Below are 24028 nucleotides of genomic sequence, written 5' to 3'. Positions count from 1 at the left end.
CGCCACAAAAAAGAACCCTGCTCCCAATGGCGACGACGACGGGCGAATATGACCCTTCTCCAAGGATTCCTTTACGTAACTCCGCATAGCGGCGTGCTCAGGCACAGACAAATTAAACAGTCGACCCTTAGGAAACTTACTACCAGGAATCAAATCGATAGCACAATCGCAATCCCTATGCGGAGGTAGGGCACTGGACTTGGGCTCATCAAATACATCCCGGTAATCCGACAAGAACTCTGGGACCTCAGAAGGGGTGGATGATGAAATAGACAGAACTGGAACATCACCATGTACCCCCTGACAACCCCAGCTGGACACAGACATAGATTTCCAATCCAATACTGGGTTATGGACTTGTAGCCATGGCAACCCCAACATGACCACATCATGCAGATTATGCAACACCAAAAAGCGAATATCCTCCTGATGCGCAGGAGCCATGCACATGGTCAGTTGTGTCCAGTACTGAGGCTTATTCTTGGCCAAAGGCGTAGCATCAATTCCTCTCAATGGAATAGGATACTGCAAGGGCTCCAAGAAAAACCCACAGCGCCTAGCAAAGTCCAAGTCCATCAAATTCAGGGCAGCGCCTGAATCCACAAATGCCATGACAGAATAGGATGACAAAGAACAGATCAAAGTAACGGACAAAAGAAATTTCGACTGTACCGTACCAATGGTGGCAGACCTAGCGAACCGCTTAGTGCGCTTAGGACAATCGGAGATAGCATGAGTGGAATCACCACAATAAAAACACAGCCCATTCCGACGTCAGTGTTCTTGCCGCTCAGCTCTGGTCAAAGTCCTATCACATTGCATAGGCTCAGGTTTATGCTCAGATAATACCGCCAAATGGTGCACATTTTTACGCTCACGTAAGCGTCGATCGATCTGAATGGCCAAAGACATAGACTCGTTCAGACCAGCAGGCATAGGAAATCCCACCATGACATCCTTAAGGGCTTCAGAGAGACCCTTTCTGAAAATTGCTGCCAGCGCACATTCATTCCATTGAGTGAGCACAGACCACTTCCTAAACTTCTGACAATATATCTCTACCTCATCCTGACCCTGACAAAGAGCCAGCAAATTTTTCTCTGCCTGATCCACTGAATTAGGTTCATCATACAGCAATCCGAGCGCCAGAAAAAACGCATCAATATCGCATAATGCAGGATCTCCTGGCGCAAGGGAAAATGCCCAGTCTTGAGGGTCGCCACGTAATAAAGAAATAATGATCTTAACTTGTTGAACTGGGTCACCAGAGGAGTGGGGTTTCAAAGCCAGAAACAGTTTACAATTATTTTTGAAATTCAAAAACTTAGCTCTATCTCCAGAAAATAAGTCAGGAATAGGAATTCTAGGTTCTAACATAGATTTTTGAACCACAATGTCTTGAATATTTTGTACTTTTGCAGTGAGATGATCCACACAAGAAAACAGACCTTTAATGTCCATCACTACACCTGTGTCCTGAACCACCCAAATGTCTAGGGGAAAAGAAAGACAAAACACAGTGCAGAGAAAAAAAAATGGTCTCAGAACTTCTCTTTTCCCTCTATTGAGAAGCATTAGTACTTTGGGCCTCCAGTACTGTTATGAACTGGTGGTTCAGAAACACAATGGACCTGGTGGTTAAGAGCACACAAAGTGACCTGATAGTTACTAATAACATAGGACGAGCTCTGAGACGTGAGAACTCTGCTGACCGCAATCCCTAATCCTATCACACCACACTAGAGGTAGCCGTGGAGCGCTCCTGACCAGACCTAGGCGCCTCGGGCACAGCCTGAGAAACTAGCTAGCCCTGAAGATAGAAAAATAAGCCTACCTTGCCTCAGAGAAATTCCCCAAAGGAAAAGGCAGCCCCCCACATGTAATGACTGTGAATAAAGATGAAAATACAAACACAGAGATGAAATAGATTTTAGCAAAGTGAGGCCCGACTTACTGAATAGACCGAGGATAGGAAAGATAGCTTTGCGGTCAGCACAAAAACCTACAAACAACCACACAGAGGGCGCAAAAAGACCCTCCGCACCGACTAACGGTACGGAGGTGCTTCCTCTGCGTCCCAGAGCTTTCAGCAAGCAAGACAAACCAAAATAGCAAGCTGGACAGAAAAAATAGCAAACCAAGAAACACAAGCAGAACTTAGCTTATGCAGGCCACAAGGACGATCCAGGAGAGAGCAAGACCAATACTGGAACATTGAATGGAGGCAAGGAACAAAGAACTAGGTGGAGTTAAATAGAGCAGCACCTAACGACTTAACCTCGTCACCTGAGGAAGGAAACTCAGAAGCCGCAGCCCCACTCACATCCACCAGAGGAAGCTCATAGACAGAACCAGCCGAAGTACCACTCATAACCACAGGAGGGAGCTCGACCACAGAATTCACAACAGGAAGGTGCGCTATTTGACTTTTGGAATGCAAAATTAATAGATAGTGGATACTATGTTGCGTTTCGAGAGCCCCTGATATGCCCAAACAGTGGAAACCCCATTTTGGAAACTACACCTCTCAAGGAATGTATATAGAGGTGTGGCAAGTACCTTGACTACACAGGTGTTTTACAGAATTTAATAACGTTGAGCCATGCAAATGAAAAAATACATTTTACACGTAACAATGTTGGTTTTGCTTCAAATTTTTCATTTTCACAAGGGTGCCAGGACAAAATAGACTTTAAAATTTGTTGTTGAAATTCTCCTGAGTACGCCGATAGCCCATATGTGGGCGAAAACTACTGCTTGGGCACCAGGCCAGGATAAGAATAGAAGGAGTGCCAACTGAATTCTGGAGCTGAATATTGGTAGCTATTTTGGAAACTACACCTCTCGAGGAATTCATCTAGGGGTGTCATGAGCATTTTTAACATTCAGACAATTGACAGAATTGTATAACATTAGACTGAGTAAATGGAAAATCACCATTTCTTCCAGTAAAATGTTGCTTTGGCCCCAAGTATTTAATTTTCAGAAGGGATAATAGGGGAATATATATTTGCATAGATAGATGATGGACCTGAGTGGGGCCTGGTTTGCTTTTTTTTTGTGGACTGAGTTCAAGATTTTATTGGGAATATAACATTTTGGTGCACATTTATCCTGGACTAAACATTGAGCATTTACATCGGGGTTTCCATCTAAATATCCGGATGATGTGATTAAGACAAAACCCCCTACAGATCCAATCAGTATAATGAGGTAGCAGAGTTACCGTGGACTCTGTCTAGCCTCTGTTTAGCAGTGTCCTTCTTTTCAGAAGTGAACAAAATTGTGGCTGAAGGCACTTTTATGCAAACTTAAAAAGACTGACATCATTGGATCATTGGCCAGGCAGCGTCCAGTGTCCCCATTTCCCTCATTAGAGAGAATCATCACATGTTTAACACCGTCGAGAGCAGGATCAATGAGAGCCAAGCCATACTGTGATCTTTGGGAGGCAGAATGAACAAATCAACAGCAGGTCAAGATTTGCTTTTATTTATTATTTACGCCATTCCATGTGCGGAATAAGTGATATGAAGACTTTATATTTTGAGTCAGAGTGATTACAGCGATACCAGGTTTATATCGGGTTTTTTATGCTTGGCTGCCATCACACACTAAAATATACTTTTTTTGCAAAATAAAATTTTTGCATCACCATATTTTGAAAGCTATAATTTTTCTATATTTTTGCCGACAAAGTCACGTGAGGGCATTTTTTTTGCCAGACAAGTTTTTATTGGTACCATTTTCAGGCACATGACATTTTTTGATCGCTTTCTATTCCAATTTTTGGGAGGCAAAATTAATAAAAACAGCATTTCAGGAATTGTTTGCTTATTTTTTTAAAGTTGTTTCTCGTGCAATAAAAGTGATAAGACAGCTTTATTCTTCAGGTCAGTATGATTACAGCGATATCACATTTATATAATTTTTTAATGTTTTGCTGGTTTATACAATAAAAACAAAGTTATAAAAAAAGAATTGTTTTTGAATTGCTATATTTTGAGAGCTATAACCTTTTTATTTCTCCACGGAGCTGTATGGCGGCTTTTTTTTATATGTCATTTTCAGCTATACCATTTTTATTTACAGTCAACTTTTTGATTGCACTTTATTCCACTTTTAATTAGCGATATGATAAAAAAGCATAGTTTTTTTCCACATTTTTTATAAATTTTTGTTACAGAGTTCACCGAAGGGGATAAATAGTGTGACAATTTTATAGGTCGGGTTGTTCTGGATGCGACAATACCAAATATTTGCATTTTTTAACAGAAATATACCTATTCATTAGTTTAATATTTTTTCATTTTTTTTGTTTGCGGTATTTATTTTATGATTTTTTAATTTATCACTTAATCCTATAATGGGACTTTATCTTGTATTTGTCTGATAGCTAGTATAATGTATTGCAATGTACCAGCAATGCATTGTCACGGCACCACCTTCCTCCGCTCCTGCCGCTCACTCTGCGCGCCGACATACTTACCCGTCCCAGCGCGCTACAGCGGTGTGCGAGCGCCTTCCGGTCTCTTCTCCTGACTGGCGCCGGTCCCTGGCTTTCGTCGGGTGCGCGCCTCTCACTGCGCACGCGCACTTCCTCTCTCTGGTCTGCAGACGCTCCGTTCCTCCACTCTATGATTCTGGAGGATCTTGACTCGGAAGTTCTGCAGCCCTCAGTCTATTTAAGGTAACTCTTCCTCTGCTCCATGCCTGATTGTCATTTGTCCTCATTTGACCCAGGTCCTTCTGTGCATTGCTCTGTCCTGTACGTCCCCCATATTCTGCCTGTCATGTGTCTCCACCATACCCTGCCTGTCCTGTGTCTCCGCCATACCCTGCCTGTCCTGTGTTTCTGCCATACCCTGCCTGTCCTGTTTATCCGCCATACCCTGCCAGTCCTGTGTCTCTGCCATATCCAGTCTGTTCTGGGCATCCGCCATATACTGCCCATTCTGTGTCTCAGTCATTTCCAGTCTGTCCTGTGTCTCCGCCATATCCAGTTTGTCCTGGGCATTCGCCATAACCTTCCTGTCCTGTGTTTTTCGCCATATCCAGTCTGTCCTGGGCGTCCGCCATATCCTGCCTATTCTTAGTCTCAGTCATTGTCAGTCTGTCCTGTGTCTCCGTTATAGCCAGTTCTGTGTCTTTTCCGCTCCTACTTCCTGTCCCCGGGTATCAGCTTCTGCGGCAATAGTCTCTTTCGGGCCTGCCCCCAACACCCCCTGTACTGGGGGTGGTCCACCAGGCCAGCTCACCTGTCAGCAGGATTGTACACAGTAATCTTCAAACAGTGTCAGGTCGGTGTCGTTATACTGATTAAAATGATTCCTTGGTTGATTAAACCAGTCTTTATTTTGAGCTTTGTGTTAATTTGTAATAATGCTCACGCTCTGGAGAGGCCTGGGGTCTTGATGTGGTGTTCTGCTTAGGTATTCATAATGCCGACTGCTGACGGCCCCCTAGTTTGCATAATGAATATCTGTACATAATGAAGTAAAAAATCCTTCTGCAGGCAGGCACCAGCCCTGGCAAATCCCATGTCCCAATAATAAATGTGGTTGATGTTATTCAGATAGAAAAAACGTAAAAAAAATAAAATAAAATGGCGCCCGCCGCGCCTGGGCAGTAGCAACTATCGGTGTATATAGGTGAACTGATAACTGCTACTGCGCATGCGCCGGCAGCACCATCTTGCTGGAGAAGGAAAAAAATTCCTCCTCCAAAATGGCGCCGCCCGCGCCTGTGCAGTAGCAGTTCTTGGCTAGCACCGATAGCTGCTACTGCGCATGTGGCGCCATCTTGGAGGACAACATTTTTTTTTCTTCTCCAGCAAGATGGTGCCTCTGGCCATCGTTGGGACCTCCCAGAGAAAAAGCAATAGGATTATGTGGAGCTTATTTTTATTCCAGAATCTATTGATTAAGATGTACTTTGTTCATGGGGAAACCCCTTTAAATGACATAGCTAATCTTAGTGAAACTAAAACTAAAAAGATGACTTTAGTACATTTTTATTATTTTAAAATATTTGGAAGTAAATTTAGCATGAATGTAAAATATTCATATGCATGTTTTTTTCAGTGATACACTAAGGGCATGTACAAATGTGGCAAATATGTGGTAGATTTGTATACTAATTACACAATGAAGATCGAATACAATTTATCTGAATGGCAGCCATATTATAATACATTCCTCCAGGCTGGCCAGCGTCACAAGGCACAATTAAGAGTTCTAACATCATTATCATTTGTAGCGACTGCAATAATATCAAGTGAGCACAAACTGCCTTTTTGTAGAGCCGTTTCATAAAGTGTCCTGGAATTAGGTAATTTCACTCACTCATCTATTGGTCCCTTTTTGACACTTACATTCTTCAAAAGTGAAAGATGCGGCCTGTTATACATTAAATGCTACAGGTAAACAAGGAGTTTGTATCTTGCAGACAAATACAATCGAGAACTTACTTAGACGCTGTCTCCTTATCATATTGACACCGCAGGTCAAGCAGCTCCCTCTGTGTTGTCTTCAGTGCTGCAGAGCAAAATAAAACAGAAGCATTTGGTGAAACTGTCTGTGATTCTATTTCACAAAGAGATTAATAACCAGGTCAAATAACAAAAGTCTATTTCAAGAGCCATCGGGATACAAGACGACAGCTCATTCATTTCAGCTTTTGTCACATCTGTCTTCTCCATTCTCTCTCTGCATTTTAAAGAAGACAAAAAGCTTATTTTCTGCAAACAATCCCAGTAGTGAAGGCTGAATTCTGGCGTGAGGACGTATGCTGGCATCTACCATGTTCAGCTCTCCAAATAGGGATAAGTAACTACAGGTTCCCCATGTCTTGATTACCTATGTCCCATGGTGCTCTCAGGATTATTTATGGACCATGGAAGAGCCATAGGTATTGTCAGTTCATTAGACTGCTGAGTAGTATCCCAATTACTTTAATAGCAATATTTATACTTTTGGTCATAACAGTTTTTAGGCATGAACCCCAGTGTGTTTCTACTAACCTGAATGAAGAACCTTGATCTTCTCCTCAGCCTCACCAAGTCTGACAGCTAAAGTAATCTGTGCTTCCTGCAATCCTCTGAACGTAAAAAGACATATCGAGTATCATTACTAGAACACCAAGAAATGAAGAAAGTTATAGGAAACTCAAGCTACGGTACTTTAATTTGAAATAAAATTTAGCTTTGGGGGCGGACGGGGGTTAATTGTGAGAGGACTTCCCTTCCCATTGTGTGGAGTATCATTAGACCAGATGACTAATACTAGGGTTGGCACTCTGATGATCCAACTTTTTGTGCATGCACACTGGAACATTGCAGTACCTTACTTTTTTAGCATTTTTTCAATTGAGAAGTGGTGCAGATCCTTCCTGTAATGCTAATGCCGGCATCCCTGCATGCTCCCTCTACCTCTTCCAGGCAGAGACGCTGACATACTCACTATCAAAGCAACTCAGAGATATCTCTCTGTCCTTCCGCAGTTTCCTGCTCCTTGGCCCACGCAAGGAGCAAGGGTGTCCCAGCGGCATGCACATTCCTCGCCTCTAAAAAGGATAATGAGCACACTCTGATTATGCTCCCAGCCAATAGCTGGGAGACATCTAGTATTTAAGGCACGTACCCCTGTAGGGAGGTGCCTGTACAATGCTCTCTTTAGTGTTAGTTTGAGTTTGTCCATGAACATATACTGTTAGAACCTGAACCTGTTGCTGAACTCACCTAGTCTGAACTTGAACCTGTTATCCATGTTACCTGAACCTGAGGCAGCCCCAGAGATACCTGAGCCTGAAGCCGCTCTGGCGATACCTGAGCTTGAAACCACTCTGGCGGTACTTGAAAATGAAACTGCTCCAGCAGTAACTGAACCCTAAGTCGCTCTGGTGGTATCTGTGCCTGCAGCCACTCTAGTGGTACCTGAATCAATACCAGTCTCCATCCTGTCAATTGTTCCAGGATCCGCACTGTCTAAACATGCGTCAGTGTCTGCCCCGTATAGTGCTCCAGCATCCGCACTGTCTAAACTTGCATCAATGTCTGCCCTGTCTAGTGTTACACGATCCGCACAGTCTGAACCTGCATTTATATCCTGTCCTGCCTTGGACTTCGTGTCCATGTCTGAGATCCTGACCCTTGGGGTCAGCTGTAGCAGTAAAGGGGACTACACTTGGAGGCCAACTACAGCTTAACAAAAACCCAAAGCAGAACAGACCTAAAAATTAGCTTTTAATTATGGGTTAATCTAAAAAAAAGCTCAAATATATAAAACATATTAGTGAGTGGCTTATACACAGGTACATAATAGTCAAGGTCTGGTCAAATATTAAATTAGTCAAAGAGAAGATATCTAGGAAACAGAAAGTTAATACTCTGATACTCTGTTTCCCTTTCAGGCAGCGGAGGTTGGCACCCTATGGGAGAACGAATTGGTGCCCCCCCCTCTACTCCACGAAGACTGAACCTGTCTGACCCTAAAGGGGATCCCTCACCAAGCCATCAACAACGCACATAAAGTGCTTAATAATTATGAACATCACGTTATATACGTTTTTCAAAAAGTGCTCACTGTCTCGTAGTAGTTTATAAGAGTATGCCCCTTATGAGTAGCTGTATTACTTGTGGGCTAGTCCAAGTTAATATATATATATGGATAGGCCTAGAGAGATGTAATGATACTCACAGGCAAATTATGCATGTTCAAAACAGAAAATTCCCATATAAACAGCAATGAAGCTAGCAGTGCAGATCATCACCCAAAAGAGGTACTGTCACCTTAACAAGATGAAGTCCTGTGGGAATCAGGTATAATAACCTATATGTGTGACAGTCAAAGACTCTGTACTATGACATACAGTGCAGTAGCATAGGTACATGGGGTACAACAGTATGATATCACCTGCGAAATAGAGCCAAGTCACCCTCACATGCAGGCATCAATATAGCAGATAAAGACACGTGAGCACATAGAGCGCAGGTTCAGAATGTCAATAATAAGACATATTCACAGCGGGTTATAGTAAAACCCTCAGAGTTTTGGTGTCACTTATCTTTTTATATCGAACACAGCATCCTGACGCATTTACCCCCTCAAAGAGAAAGCCAGGGGTTCATCAGGAGATTCAAGGGCGAGGGGCTCCAAGCAGCTCCTACCACCCATACCACATGTACAGATATGTACATTACTAAGCTGTTAGTTTTGCCTGGCTGGTTATAAAAAATACAGGGGAACCCACGCCGTTGATTTTTTTAACTATTTATTTAGAACGTAGGCTCTGGCTGATTAATACTCCCATCAGCCGTCGCCTGTCCTCGCTGTTATTAGCGGCAGAAGGCTCCGGCTGATGGGAGGACTAGACCCATCAGCTGACGCTTGTGACCATTTGAGCTGCCGACTCACACTATCATCTGACAGCGTGAGAACCGTAGTTAAAAGTGGTATTAAAGGGAACCTGTCACACCCGCAGGGTGTTTTTAAGTAAAGGAGTCACCTTCGGCAGCACTAAGGGTGCATTTTGTGAAGGTGGCTCTTATGTTTAGCATCCCTAGGAATGCTGAATTAATCGCTTTTATAAATTTGGGAGGTATGATTTCTCCCTGACTCAAGCACATCGCAGCCATCCATCATCCCACCAGGCGCCGCCTCCTCTCTATCTTGATGTTACGGCACCTTCGTGTAGCCGAGGCCCCAGCCCCCGCCCTGAAAGTATGTTATGAATCTGGCGCCTGCACAGAGGAGCAGGTCACCGTGATCCATTGAAGATAGTGCCGAAGTCTCGTGAGACTTCACAAATCTTGACGTCAAGACAGAGAGGAGGCGGCGCCCGTTGGGATGATGGACGGCTGCGAGGCGCTTGAGTCAGGGAGAAATCATACCTCCCAGACTCAATAGAGGTATGGCGCCAAATTTATAAAAGTGATCATTTCAGCATTCCTAGGGATGCTAAACATAAGAGCCACCTTCACAGAATGCAGCCTTAGTGCTGCTGAAGGTGGCTCTTTTACTGAAAAACGCCCTGGGGGGTGACAGGTTCCCTTTAATCTTATGGCTGATGAGAGCTGCCGGTGTTTCTCTCACTGTCATGCAGATGACAGCACAAGAAATACACGGTGTTCGGGGTCCCGAACCCAAACAATAATACGGACTTCCTGGTGAAGTCCATGTTTGAGGTCCTTGCAGGAACAGTAGGTGTTTGATACGGACCCTGAACTTTACTGTTCGGGTTCGCCCATCTCTAATAGTAAGCTGAACGCAAAAAAATACAATCTGAAAAAAGTTCGGGAACATCTAAAGTAACTTCAGAAAATATTTAATTGAAAGTTTAGTTGATGATTGGAACAAACTTAAAGCAGATGTTAGAAATCCAGCAATTTTTTATACTTTTTATATTTTATAATTATAATTAGGAAAAATGTTATGCAGAATACATTATATATGGTTCGAGACAAGTGCTGGAAAGTAGGGAAAAATTTAAAAAATCGGTGGAATAGCGAAAAAAGCGCAATTCTGCTATTGTTTATTTACAGTGTTCATTATAAGAAATGTCCTGGTATCATGATTCTCCAGGTCAGTACAATTAAGACGATACCAAAAATGTATACTTTTTTTCATTTAAGTAGTACAAAAAAAATTGGAAATTTGGAGAGAAAAAAAATTATGCTTGTGTTGCGATCTTTGAAGAGCTGTTACATTTGTATTTTTTATTTGATGGGCCTGTGTAAGGGATTTTTGCACCCAAAGCCAATGTTTTTACTGATACCATTTTGGGCTAGATACAATGTTTTGATTACCTTTTATTGCATTTTTTTGCGCTGCTGTGGAGTCCGGAAAAACACCCGCAATCCTGATGTTTTTATTTTTTTCCCCATTACCCTGTTTACTGATCAGGTTAATTACTTTTATATTCTGATAGATCTGTCTTTTTACAAATGTGGATATACCACATATGTGTATTTTTACAATTTTTTTATTTCTTAAATTTTATGAGGGTAAAGGGGGTGATTCATACTTTTATATTTTTTTAAAGATTTTTTTTTTTTACTTTTATCGTATTTGTTACTCCCCTTAGGGACTTGAACCTGCGATCATCAAAATAATATAGCCACCATCTGCAGGTAAAGAAGCTGGGTCAGTTCCTGAGCCCCTATCAAAGTTAGGAAGCTGATATATGTGACTATATGTCATATGTTTGTAAAGAGTTAAAGTAAAGGCATATCCCTGTGCATTGGCCACAGGTTAAACTAAAATGGTGCAAATTTGTCTGTCATGACATGACAGATTTGGCACAACTTGCCAAACTACTCATGTTGAAGGCTGGTGAAAAGGTGTCTAAAATAGGAAATATATATATATATATATATACATACATATATATATATATATATATATATATATATATATATATATATATATATATATCATATGTCATGTATTTTAAACTTTTGCAGCAATATGCAATAGAATTCTGGGTCATTTGATATATTAAGTTTGTACAGATTTACGAAGACCTACTGTTGCTCTTCTGACCTCTTCAGATTCGATATGAACCCAAACTAACAACTTAAATTTGTACTTAAGGGCATATTCTCTAGTTGCAGCTCAGAGCTATGCAGTGTCTCCTTATTTCCTAGTTGCTTGGGGGGAAGTGCTCCTCTTTCAGTGACAGTGCTGGTGAGCAGCTACAATCAGCTACTACAAATTAATGGTATGGCAGTACTTGCTCTGAACAGATTGAACAGGTAAAAAAGTACCGTATGGTCCGGTACTTCCGTCTCCTTCACCAGAAATTCTTCCGAGTCACTATCTTTTTTTTTAAATTCGTTTATAAACCAAAAAAGTGACAACATATTCATATTTGTGCATCCAAGCCAGCATAAGTACACTTGTCGAGGTAATTACGAATGGACAACAAATTTGTGCGTTATTATTCATACACTTTTAGTATTATATGTCCATATATTGCTATATATATAATAAACCACTGGTCAAGTGAACAGAAAACATTACATAACTTCATGTCGGCCTGGTAGCATGTATCCAAAAAAAGAGGGGGAAAAAAGGGGAAGTATTCTCCCTCCTCTCCCAGTCATTATACAACCAATTACCGTAAGTCATAACTATCTTATCCTAATCTGCCGCCCAATATCTATATATATTATAATAACTATCTGATGCCGTAGAGTATGTATTAATGCGTTTCAACCATGACACTCATGGTGATGCCAGGCCACCATGTCCTGATACAGTAAGACTGGAAGATTTCCACCTGTCACAAATCTTATCAAACTTCTTTAAGCAGCCCCTGTTTTGATATAATGTCCACTCATATGGTATGATCGAGTTTACCAATTCTATCCATGTCCCGAGAGCTACCCATCCAACACAATGCTAACACCTTCCTAGCCAGAAAGAGTGTCTCACGTATTAAAATCTTAACATAGTGTCCCCAGGCTTCATCATCTAGCACCTCAAATAAGCAAACTAAGGACAGGAAAGTGAGAGTCATGATTTCACAAATCTAAAAAATGAAGGTGCTGGATGCAGAGGGATTGTGATTTTAAAGGACTGATAACAGATCAGGAGCTAAAGGCCCCTTCACATTAAGCGACGCTGCAGCGATACCGACAACGATCCGGATCGCTGCAGCGTCGCTGTTTGGTCGCTGGAGAGCTGTCACACAGACAGCTCTCCAGCGACCAACGATCCCGAGGTCCCCGGGTAACCAGGGTAAACATTGGGTTACTAAGCGCAGGGCCGCGCTTAGTAACCCGATGTTTACCCTGGTTACCAGCGTAAAAGTAAAAACAAACAAACACTACATACTTACCTACCGCTGTCTGTCCCCGGCGCTCAGCTTCTCTGCACTCCTCCTGTACTGGCTGTGAGCACAGCGGCCGGAAAGCAGAGCGGTGACGTCACCGCTCTGCTTTCCGGCTGACCGACGCTCACAGCCAGTACAGGAGGAGTGCAGAGCACAGCGCCGGGGACAGACAGCGGTAGGTAAGTATGTAGTGTTTGTTTTTTTTACTTTTACGCTGGTAACCAGGGTAAACATCGGGTTACTAAGCGCGGCCCTGCGCTTAGTAACCCGATGTTTACCCTGGTTACCAGTGAAGACATCGCTGGATCGGTGTCACACACGCCGATCCAGCGATGTCCACGGGAGATCCAGCGACGAAAAAAAGTTCTGGACTTTGTTCAGCGACCAACGATCTCCCAGCAGGGGCCTGATCGTCGGTCGCTGTCACACATAACGATTTCCTTAACGATATCGTTGCTACGTCACAAAAAGCAACGATATCGTTAACGATATCGTTATGTGTGAAGGTACCTTAAGAGAGGGGGAGTGAGGTAAGCAGCATATGGTTGTAGAAATCAATTTGCTGGACAGAGATGACCGGTACTTTAGGAGTTAATTCCTTTCCTGAATTTTAGCTATCTGGTTGGCACTAGTGGCCAAGCTTCATGGAAAGCAGTTGGAAGGTAACAGCTCTCACAGGAGAATGACAGCGGATAGAAAAAGCAAGTGAATTGCAAACTTGCTTATTTTTATGCTGACAAATTAAAGCAATTTAAAAACATGAGAATACCAATTTAACAAAGTAATATTTTCTGTAACCACTAAGGGTTTGGTGTTTCAAATTTAGGAATACAGAGAAAGCAAACCTTATTATGTTATTTGTCAATTAACTAAGGGCACAATGATAAGCCTTCAATATTCATTGTCTAGGGTGAAATATTGATATATTTTCCGAAGTAAGCCATGGCACATTAGCGATCTAAAGCAATCAAAGCGAAGCAGAAAATATCTATTTAGAACAGTTTTATCTAAATATGAATTATGACTCACAACATTGTTTTTTTTAATGTCATGATTTGGTACTATGCAGAGAACATGCAGATCTGAAGTCATGTTGGCAGTGCCCCAAATCATCATTTTACTGCAATGACCTCGGAAGAAGAACATTGGATGCTAATAATAAAAGTCCGCTTTTCTATATTACCAGCTGTATGATCTCCAGTTACCCATGCAAATATTACAATGCTTTGTGATAAGTTCCCATGAATAAGTCAAAAAGATAGCAAAACTTATTTTACTGTTTTAAACACTGATTCATTCACTTGAAAGTAGGATATGTGTAAAGCTGATCAACAATGATCAGACAATCCCTTTTATAAATATATAATATTTGTAATGGATGCTCGTGTGTCAGTGCTTACAGGAGTTGTCCCATGAACAAAATATAATTTTCATAAATCAATTTTGGAATAATATTTTCCACAATTGGATGTCACTGTTATTAGCGGCAGCAGGCATAAGCTGATGGGAGTAATATTCCCATCAGCCATCGCCTGCTCTCATTGTTCTCACTTGAATATAACTCTCATCATTCTCCCTTGCTGGCGCTGAGATGGCAGGGCAGGGGCGAATGATGAGAGTCGGCTTCAGCACCCGATGCCGGGGAACAGCACTTACTGTACTGCTGCTTCTCAGGCGCCGGGATGTGTCACATGGATGACATCCCTGTGTGTCACCTGTGTTCTCCGTGTGCGGGACGTTTTGCGGCCTGTGCTGCCGTTAAAAAGCAGACATGTCTACATGTGGGGCACACAGACACATGGAAACGCACTGACATGCATAGCAACCTAGATTTCAATGTGTCTACATGTGTCAGTATCTCCGGTACGTGTGAAACTGTCACCAAACGTACCGGAGACACTGGGGTGCGAAATAGCCCTAATGGCTGTGTCTGACCGTACAGGAACATGGTCTAATAATACCACATCTCCTGGGTGGCCGGGGGGGGAGGGGGCAGTTGTTTGTATACAGGCATTAGAGCATGGGATCGCAAATGATTCTTTTAGGTAAAAAATTGTTTAAAAACAGGCAGGAAAATGTTTTACCTCAAAGAAAGAATCATTTGCGATCCCGTGCTGTCATATCTGTATCCTTTCATTTTCTTCCCCCCCAGCCCAGGAGCTGTGCTATGATCAGACCATGTTCCTGTATGGACAGACACATTACACAGTACACAGCAGGGGAACATATGTAAGATTTAGAATACAGACAACTGAATTAAAGATGGAGCCTGCAAAGGGGAAAATGTGTGACAAATACAGGATGCAAATCTTGTGATGGCCAGAAATAGTGGTATCCCTCATGCCAAAAATGACACCTACTTCTGAAAAGGCAGATACAACGTAAAGGATTTTCTAGCCCGAACAAAGAAGACTATAGCTGGTCAGCAGCTGCCGACTGTGTGCAGCAGATCATACAACTTAACAATGTCATGTAACTGCAGGGAATCTAAACACTTACATCTCAGAAGTTGCACAGGTCTAGTAGTTAAGTATATCATTTTTTATTTTATGTTAAGCATTTTAGAAATTAAAAAGGGGTTATACCGTAGTTTATGTAGTGGATAACCTCTTTACCTCTCTGTATGTAATTTAATATGCATATTTTGTTATAACGTCTTTACAAGAAAGGACAGGATGTGAAGCTTATCTGCACACACTTTTATTTTTCACCGATCAGAAGTTCTCAGTCTACTTTTAGTGAAACACAATTCTTTGTTTAAATAATACCTATAATCTTTTTGTTAGTGCCCTTTTTATTTAAAGAAGGCATTTCATAAAATTTTTCAGGTTGAACTGGACACAAGATTAGAGATGAGCAAATTTGATCGGGTCCGAGCTTATTCGGCAAGCTATAGCACTTACCGAATAAGCTGCATCGGGAACCTGGATATATGGAGCGCTCCCGATAATCAGCTGTTTTCTCGCATAGCACTCGTCCGTATTCTACGCGAGTGTGACCCCGGCCTAGCAAGCATAAAGGACATGTCCAGACTGTGGCTGGGCTCCATAGAAGACCAGTAATATTACAATACAATGCAATACCATAGTATAAGCAATGAAGTGACTGTATGAGGACTAATAAAAAAATCTAAAACAAATTAAAAAAATATATATGTAAAACATAAGTTTAAGGCTGTGTGCGCACACGTTCAGGAGTTCTTGCAGAAATTTCCTGAGAAAAAACTAAAATTTTCTGCAAGAAATCTGCATGCGTTTTTTGCGTGTTTTTACCACGTTTTTGATGCGGTTTTTTTTTGCGGATTTTTCCGGACATTTCCCAATGCATTATATAGTAGGAAATCTGCAAAAAATCCGCAAAATTAATGAACATGCTGCGTTTTTTTACCGCGATGCATTTTTTTTGCGGAAAAAAACGCATCATGGGCACAAAAATTGCGGAAATCATTCTAAATGATGGGATGCATAATGTATGCTTTTTTTTGTGGCTTTATAGCTTTTTTATAGCGAAAAAACACGAATAAAACGCGAAAAATCAGCAACGTGTGCACACAGCCTAAATCACTCTGCCTTTTCCCAAAATGTAATTAGCAAATCGTAAAAAAAAAAAAATAAGATAATTAACATATTTGCTATTGCCGCATGCATAATTTTTCATAAAAAAATAAATTATAAAGGTCAGCTTGGTCCTCAACTCTTCTTTTTGGAGTCTGCTTGAGGACCACACCCAGTTGGCTATAAAAATAGATTTACATGTATTGAACCGAGGGTCATACCTCAAGAATGCAGAGATGTAGAAATAAATTTAAAACATTGTTAGGTTTAGGAAAACAGTACAATTTACACCAGGTAGAAAAAAAAAACATGTTTATGGCAAGTGACAGGTCCTCTTTAAATGATTAAATATGGACTAATAATAAGAATAGCAGATCTGTCAATATTAGTTTAATAGCATAGAGTGTCACATTTATGGCTAAACACATGATAGCTAAATACATTTTTAATACAATTTAGAATTCAAAAAAAGGGGTTCAGTGGCTAAAATCGCAACTTGTGATGTAAGCCTGGTAAAGCAGCTACTCTCGATCTACTTGAGCCTCACTAGCCACATTTTAATAAACTGCTATTTTACAGTATTTGCATAGCATCCAACATTTTCCTGTCCCTTAGATCGCTACACATTAATCATCTTCAGGTATTTAATTTAACAGTGTTTGCATTTCTGTGCAAGCAAACCTGTTATTAGCTGAATAAGTATTAAATAATGATTTATGAAAAGGCATCACCAAGGATTTGGGTAGAGCGAGGATGCACTGGTCACGCTTAATTATCAGTTATGGTTCTGCATTCCATTCCCTGTATTTTACAAGACCATTGAGTAATGCTGAGACCGGCAACAAGACTAGGTTCTGCAAAAAGTAACATCATAAAAAAAAACTGATTCAAAGTCAGTAATAGAGAAACTATCGAGGTTTAAGGGCACAGTAAGTCATTAACTAACCGATTAATACAGTAGGTTAATTATTTATTAGATTTTATTAAGATCAAATCATACTTTGAACATTGGTAAACGAATTAAAGGAGAATACAGGAAAAATTAATGAAAGGCTCAGAAAGGTTAATTTAGTCATGAAATAGTTTTTTTGCTTGTTTGTTTGTTTTTTAATACTGATGAAACAGTTGCAAGACGTCAAATCCAATGGATATGGAGTTAAATTATAAAATTCAGATCGCCTGAAGACACCACATTATGCGAGTGCGCTGCAAACTGAACCAAATCGTAAACTATACTTCTAATTACTGCAGGCAACTACAGTCTAGAACTATTTGTCTATACAGGGTATTTGGAACTCTCTATCTCTGTTAGTCTCCAGTGGCACATGTTGCCTATAGGCCACAATATTTTAAAAAAGTATATACGGTATATTTTTTTTTATGGTGGCCCATTCTATAGGAAGGTACAGCAGACAACCATCTTTTATAAAAGTAAAAACATATACCAAACAAGTTGAACAAAAGCCATAAAAGCACTCATGATAAATTGCACTGTTTCCATTTTTGCAGAAGACACCACGTGGTACAGTGCAGTCTATTGACGACGTCCATAAGATACAAGTTGACTTAGACAAACTGAGTGTTTGAGCATACACACTACAGATGACATTCGATGTGGAGACATGTAAAGTTATGCATCTGGGCACTAATAATATACAGGAATCCTACATTCTAGGAGGAATAAAACTAGGAAAGTCACTTGTATAGAAGGGGTATACTTGAAGATCTCAGACTAAATAATAACATCTGTTAGTGTTTCATCACCCATCCCCTGCAGACTGTGAGCCCTAGCGGGAAGGGTCCTCTCTCCTTATGTACCCGTGTGCCTTGTTATCTGCTCATGTTTAATGTATTTGTCTATATTTGCCCCGTATTCACATGTAAAGCGCCACGGTATAAATGGCGCTATAAAATTGTATAATAATAATAATAATAACATGTAAAGTTAATCAGTTTCTTCAAAGATCAGCAGGATATTTTCATGTATTAAAGGCAGGGCTGTGGAGTCGGAGTCAGAGTTAGTTTTGGTTGGAGTCGGAGTCGGTAGAAATGTACCTCCAGCGTTAAAAAAATGTATTAATATTTTATAATTGAACTTTCATATGCATTTTATAAATGTTACTCAAATATATATGTTCTATCAAACTATGAACAACAGTGATAAGCAGATAAGAACACAGCCAGTACATTTCAGCAGAATTTTTCATGTGCACTAAATTAAATTGAGAAATTTGACCGTTCATCAAAAATAACAGTGCAACAAGCGATTCCTCTGTATCCTGACATTGTCAGAGATGCTGCCCGAGTGGTTACTGCTTTGCCACCAACCCAAGTTAGTGTAGAGAGGTTGTTCTCTGCTCTCAAATAACTAGATCAGATTTGAGGGCATCCATGAAGGAGGATCTGACAGAGGCAATACTTTTTCTGAGGACAAATTTATAGATTTCTTCTTATTAACTGCATAACAGTGTTTATTGCATATTTACTTACAAGAGTTTAGAAAAGTTTATAAAAGTTATTTGCTATGTTCTAATTGTATTCTAATAAATATAGTTTTTGCTCTAAGTGGTCTGATTACTTATATGATGGTGAGAAACTGAATAAGCAAGTTGTTAATATTTGACAACAGTAAATTTATTGTTACGAATTGGCCATTTATGAAGGAGCCGAAGTTGGAGTCGGAGCCCGAGTCGGAGCCGGAACCTGACAAAATCCAGGAGTCGGAGTCGCAACTGTGGCTTACCGACTCCACAGCCCTGATTAAAGGAGGCATTGACTTATTTGAGGTGTAATATAATCACTTTACAAAGAGTTAGTGCGACCTCCTGTGGAATATGCAGTTGTTATGGGAACTAGTTAATAGAAAGTATGCCCTGCAGGTAGAAAAGGTGCAAAGAACAGCAACAAAAAGTATAAGGCCGCCGTCACACATGCGAGTTTTACGGACGTAAGAGCGCAGAATCTACGTCCGTAAAACTCGCAAAAAATACGGCACAATTATTCTCTATGCCCCTGCTCCTATTTGCCGTATTTTACTGATCAGTATTATACGGCTTTCTACGGCCGTACAAAATCGCAGCATGCTGCGTTTGTCACCGTACTGCGCAAGAAATACGCCAATGAAAGTCTATGGAAGCGTGAAAAATACGGATTACACACGGACAAGCAGTGTGACTTGCGAGAAATACGCAGCGCTGTTAGAGAGAAAAGCCGGTAATTCAGTGCGGTGTACAGTAAAATCACACTGACAGCTTACAGTAGAATAGGTAGAATAAATGTGTACACATAGAATAGGTATATATATATATATATATATGTCAGTGAGACACATATATGTATATATATTAATATTTATTCCAGCGCTAGACAGCTTGAAAGCCGGTAATTCAATTACTGGCTTTTTCCTTCTCCTTCCTAAAACCCGACATGATTTGAGACATGGTTTACATACAGTAAACCATGTCTTCTCTCCATTTTTTTTGCAGATTCCACACTACTAATGTCAGTAGTGTGTATCTGCAAAATTTGGCCGTTCTAGCTCTTAAAATAAAGGGTTAAATGGCGGAAAAAATTGGCGTGGGCTCCCGCGCAATTTTCTCCGCCAGAGTAGTAAAGCCAGTGACTGAGGGCAGATATTAATAGCCTGGAGAGGGTCCATGGTTATTGGCCCCCCCCTGGCTAAAAATATCTGCCCCCAGCCACCCCAGAAAAGGCACATCTGGAAGATGCGCCTATTCTGGCACTTGGCCACTCTCTTCCCATTCCCGTGTAGCGGTGGGATATGGGGTAATGAAGGGTTAATGCCACCTTGCTATTGTAAGGTGACATTAAGCCTAATTAATAATGGAGAGGCGTCAATTATGACACCTATCCATTATTAATCCAATTGTAGTGAAGGGTTAAATAAAACACAAACACATTATTTAAAATTATTTTAATGAAATAAAAACAATGGTTGTTGCAGTATTTTATTCTACGCCCAATCCAGTCACTGAAGACCCTCGTTCTGTGAGTAAAAAAACATAATAAACCAACAATATACTTACCCTCCGCAGATCTGTAACGTCCAACGATGTAAATCCTTCTGAAGGGGTTAAAACATTTTGCAGCAAGGAGCTGTGCTAATGCAGGCTGCTCCTCGCTGCAAAACCCCAGGGAATGAGGCTAAAAATAGATCAATGATCTATATTTAGCTTCATTTGCGGTGAGGCGCCCTCTGCTGGCTGTTCATAGATCGTGGGAAATTACCTAGAAAGCTCCCAGGCTTAATGCAAGGTGGCATTAACCCTTCATTACCCCATATCCCACCGCTACACGGGAATGGGAAGAGAGTGGCCAAGTGCCAGAATAGGCGCATCTTCCAGATGTGCCTTTTCTGGGGTGGCTGGGGGCAGATATTTTTAGCCAGGGGGGGGCCAATAACCATGGACCCTCTCCAGGCTATTAATATCTGCCCTCAGTCACTGGCTTTACTACTCTGGCGGAGAAAATTGCGCGGGAGCCCACGCCAATTTTTTCCGCCATTTAACCCTTTATTTTAAGAGCTAGAACGGCCAAATTTTGCAGATACACTCTACTGACATTAGTAGTGTGGAATCTGCAAAAAAAATGGAGAGAAGACATGGTTTACTGTATGTAAACCATGTCTCAAATCATGTCGGGTTTTAGGAAGGAGAAGGAAAAAGCCGGTAATTGAATTACCGGCTTTCAAGCTGTCTAGCGCTGGAATAAATATTAATATATATACATATATGTGTCTCACTGACATATATATATATATATACCTATTCTATGTGTACACATTTATTCTACCTATTCTACTGTAAGCTGTCAGTGTGATTTTACTGTACACCGCACTGAATTACCGGCTTTTCTCTCTAATATATGTGTCTACTGACATATATATATATATATATATATATATATATATATATAGACAGTATATATATATTTTCTTTTCTTTTTGGGACACATGGATCACTTCTATAGTGGTATGTTGGTTTTGCTAGCCTGCGAGAAAACCACGCAGTACGGATGCCATACGGATTACATACGGAGGATGCCATGCGCAAAAAACGCTGACACACCCTGCCTACGGAGGAGCTACGGACCACTTTTTTCGGGACTTTTCAGCGTATTACGGCCGTAATATACGGACCGTATTGTTTTACGCTGTGTGTGACGCCGGCCTAAGAGGCTGGAGCGATCTTAGTCACGAGGAAACATTAAAATAGTTACTTATTAGTCTTGAGATGAGACATTTAAGGGTGGACATGATCAACTTGTCAAAGTACATAAATGACCATACAAAAGTTATAGTCAAAAGTAGTTTTATGTAAAACCCCCTCAAAAGACAAGGGGGCACACCCTCCATGTAGAGAAAAAAGGTTTACTCTCCAGTGGAGACTAGTGGCTTCTTTACATGACTACTAATCTGTGGAGCACCCTACCTCAGGTGCTGCTCACAGTGGGACTAGACAAAAAAGTCTAAGATGATTTTTAGACTAAAATAACAAATACTTATGTAGGTGTATAGGATTCTTATTCGAAATGGTGATCTAGTCTGATTGACACTTGAGATCAGGAGGCAGATTGCTTCATGCATTATGCTTTTTTTTTTCTTTTTGTCTTCCTCTCCAGATCAATAGTGGGCAAAAATGTATAAACTGTTTCCATATTTGCCTTCTCATCATTTATGGCCTCTCCCGCCCCTCTGTTAATCTTGATAGACTTATGGTATATCATTTGTCAACCATGCTAACTGTGTAACTATGTAGTCACACAGTACAAGGTCAAACCAAAGGTTAATCCAGAAGGGAAAAGCTGGGTAAAACACTGACTATCCAATATGTGCACCAGTGTTGTATATAAATACAACAGTCGTCAAAGTGGCAAACTAAGTTTAGTTAACTAGGGTACCAAATTTCCGAGTGGCCACTGAACTGGCCTACTAATGGTCTGCTGACCATCTCCCCTAATGATTGGTCACATTTAGGCCATGTTCACATGTTGAGTATTTGGATAGTATTTCTCATCAGTATTTGTAAGCCAAAACCAGGAGTGGGTGATAAATACAGAAGTGGTGCATATGTTTCTATTATACTTTTCCTCTATTTGTTCCACTCCTGGTTTTGGCTTACAAATACTGATGTAAAATACTGACCAAATACTGCAGTGGGAACGTGGCCTTACGGTCAGTAATTGAGCCACATTGCGTGTGTATCGTCCAGCATCTCTCATAGCAGTGACACCTGACGAGAAGAATGGAAATTACAGCAGGGTTAGGTGAGTTCATAACAACAAGTGCTCTGAGACATTCACCTGTTGGCTCATGATGCCTAATCCTAAATTTACATAGCTAACGGCTGCCAGTACTGAATGAAAATTATTATGAAGGCTAATGTCAACTTCATTAGTTTAATGTCAACATGGATTTAGAATTGTATTAGTTTAATATAAACCAATATATTCCCGGACAAAAGATACATACAGTATATACTATATATATATATATATATATATATATATGTATACACACATCTGCTTGTCTGGGAATATATTCGTACGTATATATATATACAGTTGAGCCCAGATGTGATTATCCAGGCCAGTATGATTATGGCAACACCAGACTCGTATAGCAGTTTTTTTTAATCAAGTCATGGAAAATAATGTGGAAATTTGTAAAAAAAAATAAAAAAAAAATAAAAAATTGTTTATGTCGTCATTTTCCGAGACCTGTAACATTTTCATCTTTCCATCAAAGAAGCTGGGTGAGGACTTTTTTCTTGCATGTTTTGACTGTGTTGCGGTGATCAAACAAAACAATTTAACAATTAAATTTCTGGCATTCATTATATTTTTATAAATCGAAAATTTTCGGACACAGAGATACCATCTATATATATATTTTTTTTTTTTCATTTTAATAGGGGGAAAGCATAGTGATTCAAAATCTTTTTTTTTCTTTGCAAATTGTAAAAACTTTTTGTTTTACTTTATTTTTAGTCTCCTTAGGGGACTTCCATGTTCTTGTTCTATACAGCTGAATTGCAGTATATAGACACAATGAATTTTTCCTACCAAAAACCACCAAACAGTTTGGGCTTCACAGAAGGGCAAAAATGGCAAACATTTGGCCTTTCAGCAGGCCCCCTGTTGCCATAACAACCCACTGGACCCCCGCAATCGCTTTGGGAGTTGATGCATGCATGCACTGGTGATCGTACTATTTAAATGCCTCTTTCATTGATTTTTAGTGGTATTTAACTGGTTAAAGAGCTGCGATAGGCGCATGCTCCAGCCAATTGTTACTGGAAGATATCAGGTGTGTATCACAGCCAGAAACTGCCGGGTATGATGCAGACTCAGCTCCTGAGCCTGCTCCACACATGAGGGTTGGGAATATGGCATAACAGTACATCATTTGTTCGGAAGTGGTTAAAATGAACATTTTATTTCAGTTGACTTTTGAGAATAAGCTGTCAAGTGTTTATATGAGTAATAACTAGAAATGGGCGGACCCTTGGATGTTTGCGTCTGGCGGGTTCGGCCGAACAGTTAAAAAACTATGTATCCCCAGACATGGATTCAAGCGTAGGTCAGAACGGTAGACAGGAGAGGAATATTTGATAAACACA

General features: G+C 40.6%; 1 protein-coding gene across 2 annotated transcripts in view; it reads right to left on the bottom strand.

Moving 5' to 3' along the window:
* CUX2 (cut like homeobox 2) overlaps positions 1-24028 on the bottom strand; it is a 739268-nt gene that overhangs the window by 106049 nt on the left and 609191 nt on the right. For both annotated transcript variants that reach the window (XM_069754866.1, XM_069754872.1), the window contains 2 exons: positions 7022-7098; positions 6470-6536 (listed from right to left, as the gene is read on the bottom strand). In XM_069754866.1, coding sequence (XP_069610967.1) covers positions 6470-6536; positions 7022-7098 — 144 coding nt within the window. The remainder of the gene's footprint in view (positions 1-6469; positions 6537-7021; positions 7099-24028) is intronic.

Source organism: Ranitomeya imitator, chromosome 1 (genome assembly GCF_032444005.1).
Source record: "Ranitomeya imitator isolate aRanImi1 chromosome 1, aRanImi1.pri, whole genome shotgun sequence".
Taxonomy (NCBI): domain Eukaryota; kingdom Metazoa; phylum Chordata; class Amphibia; order Anura; family Dendrobatidae; genus Ranitomeya; species Ranitomeya imitator.
This window is presented reverse-complemented; position numbering and strand designations above follow the sequence as displayed.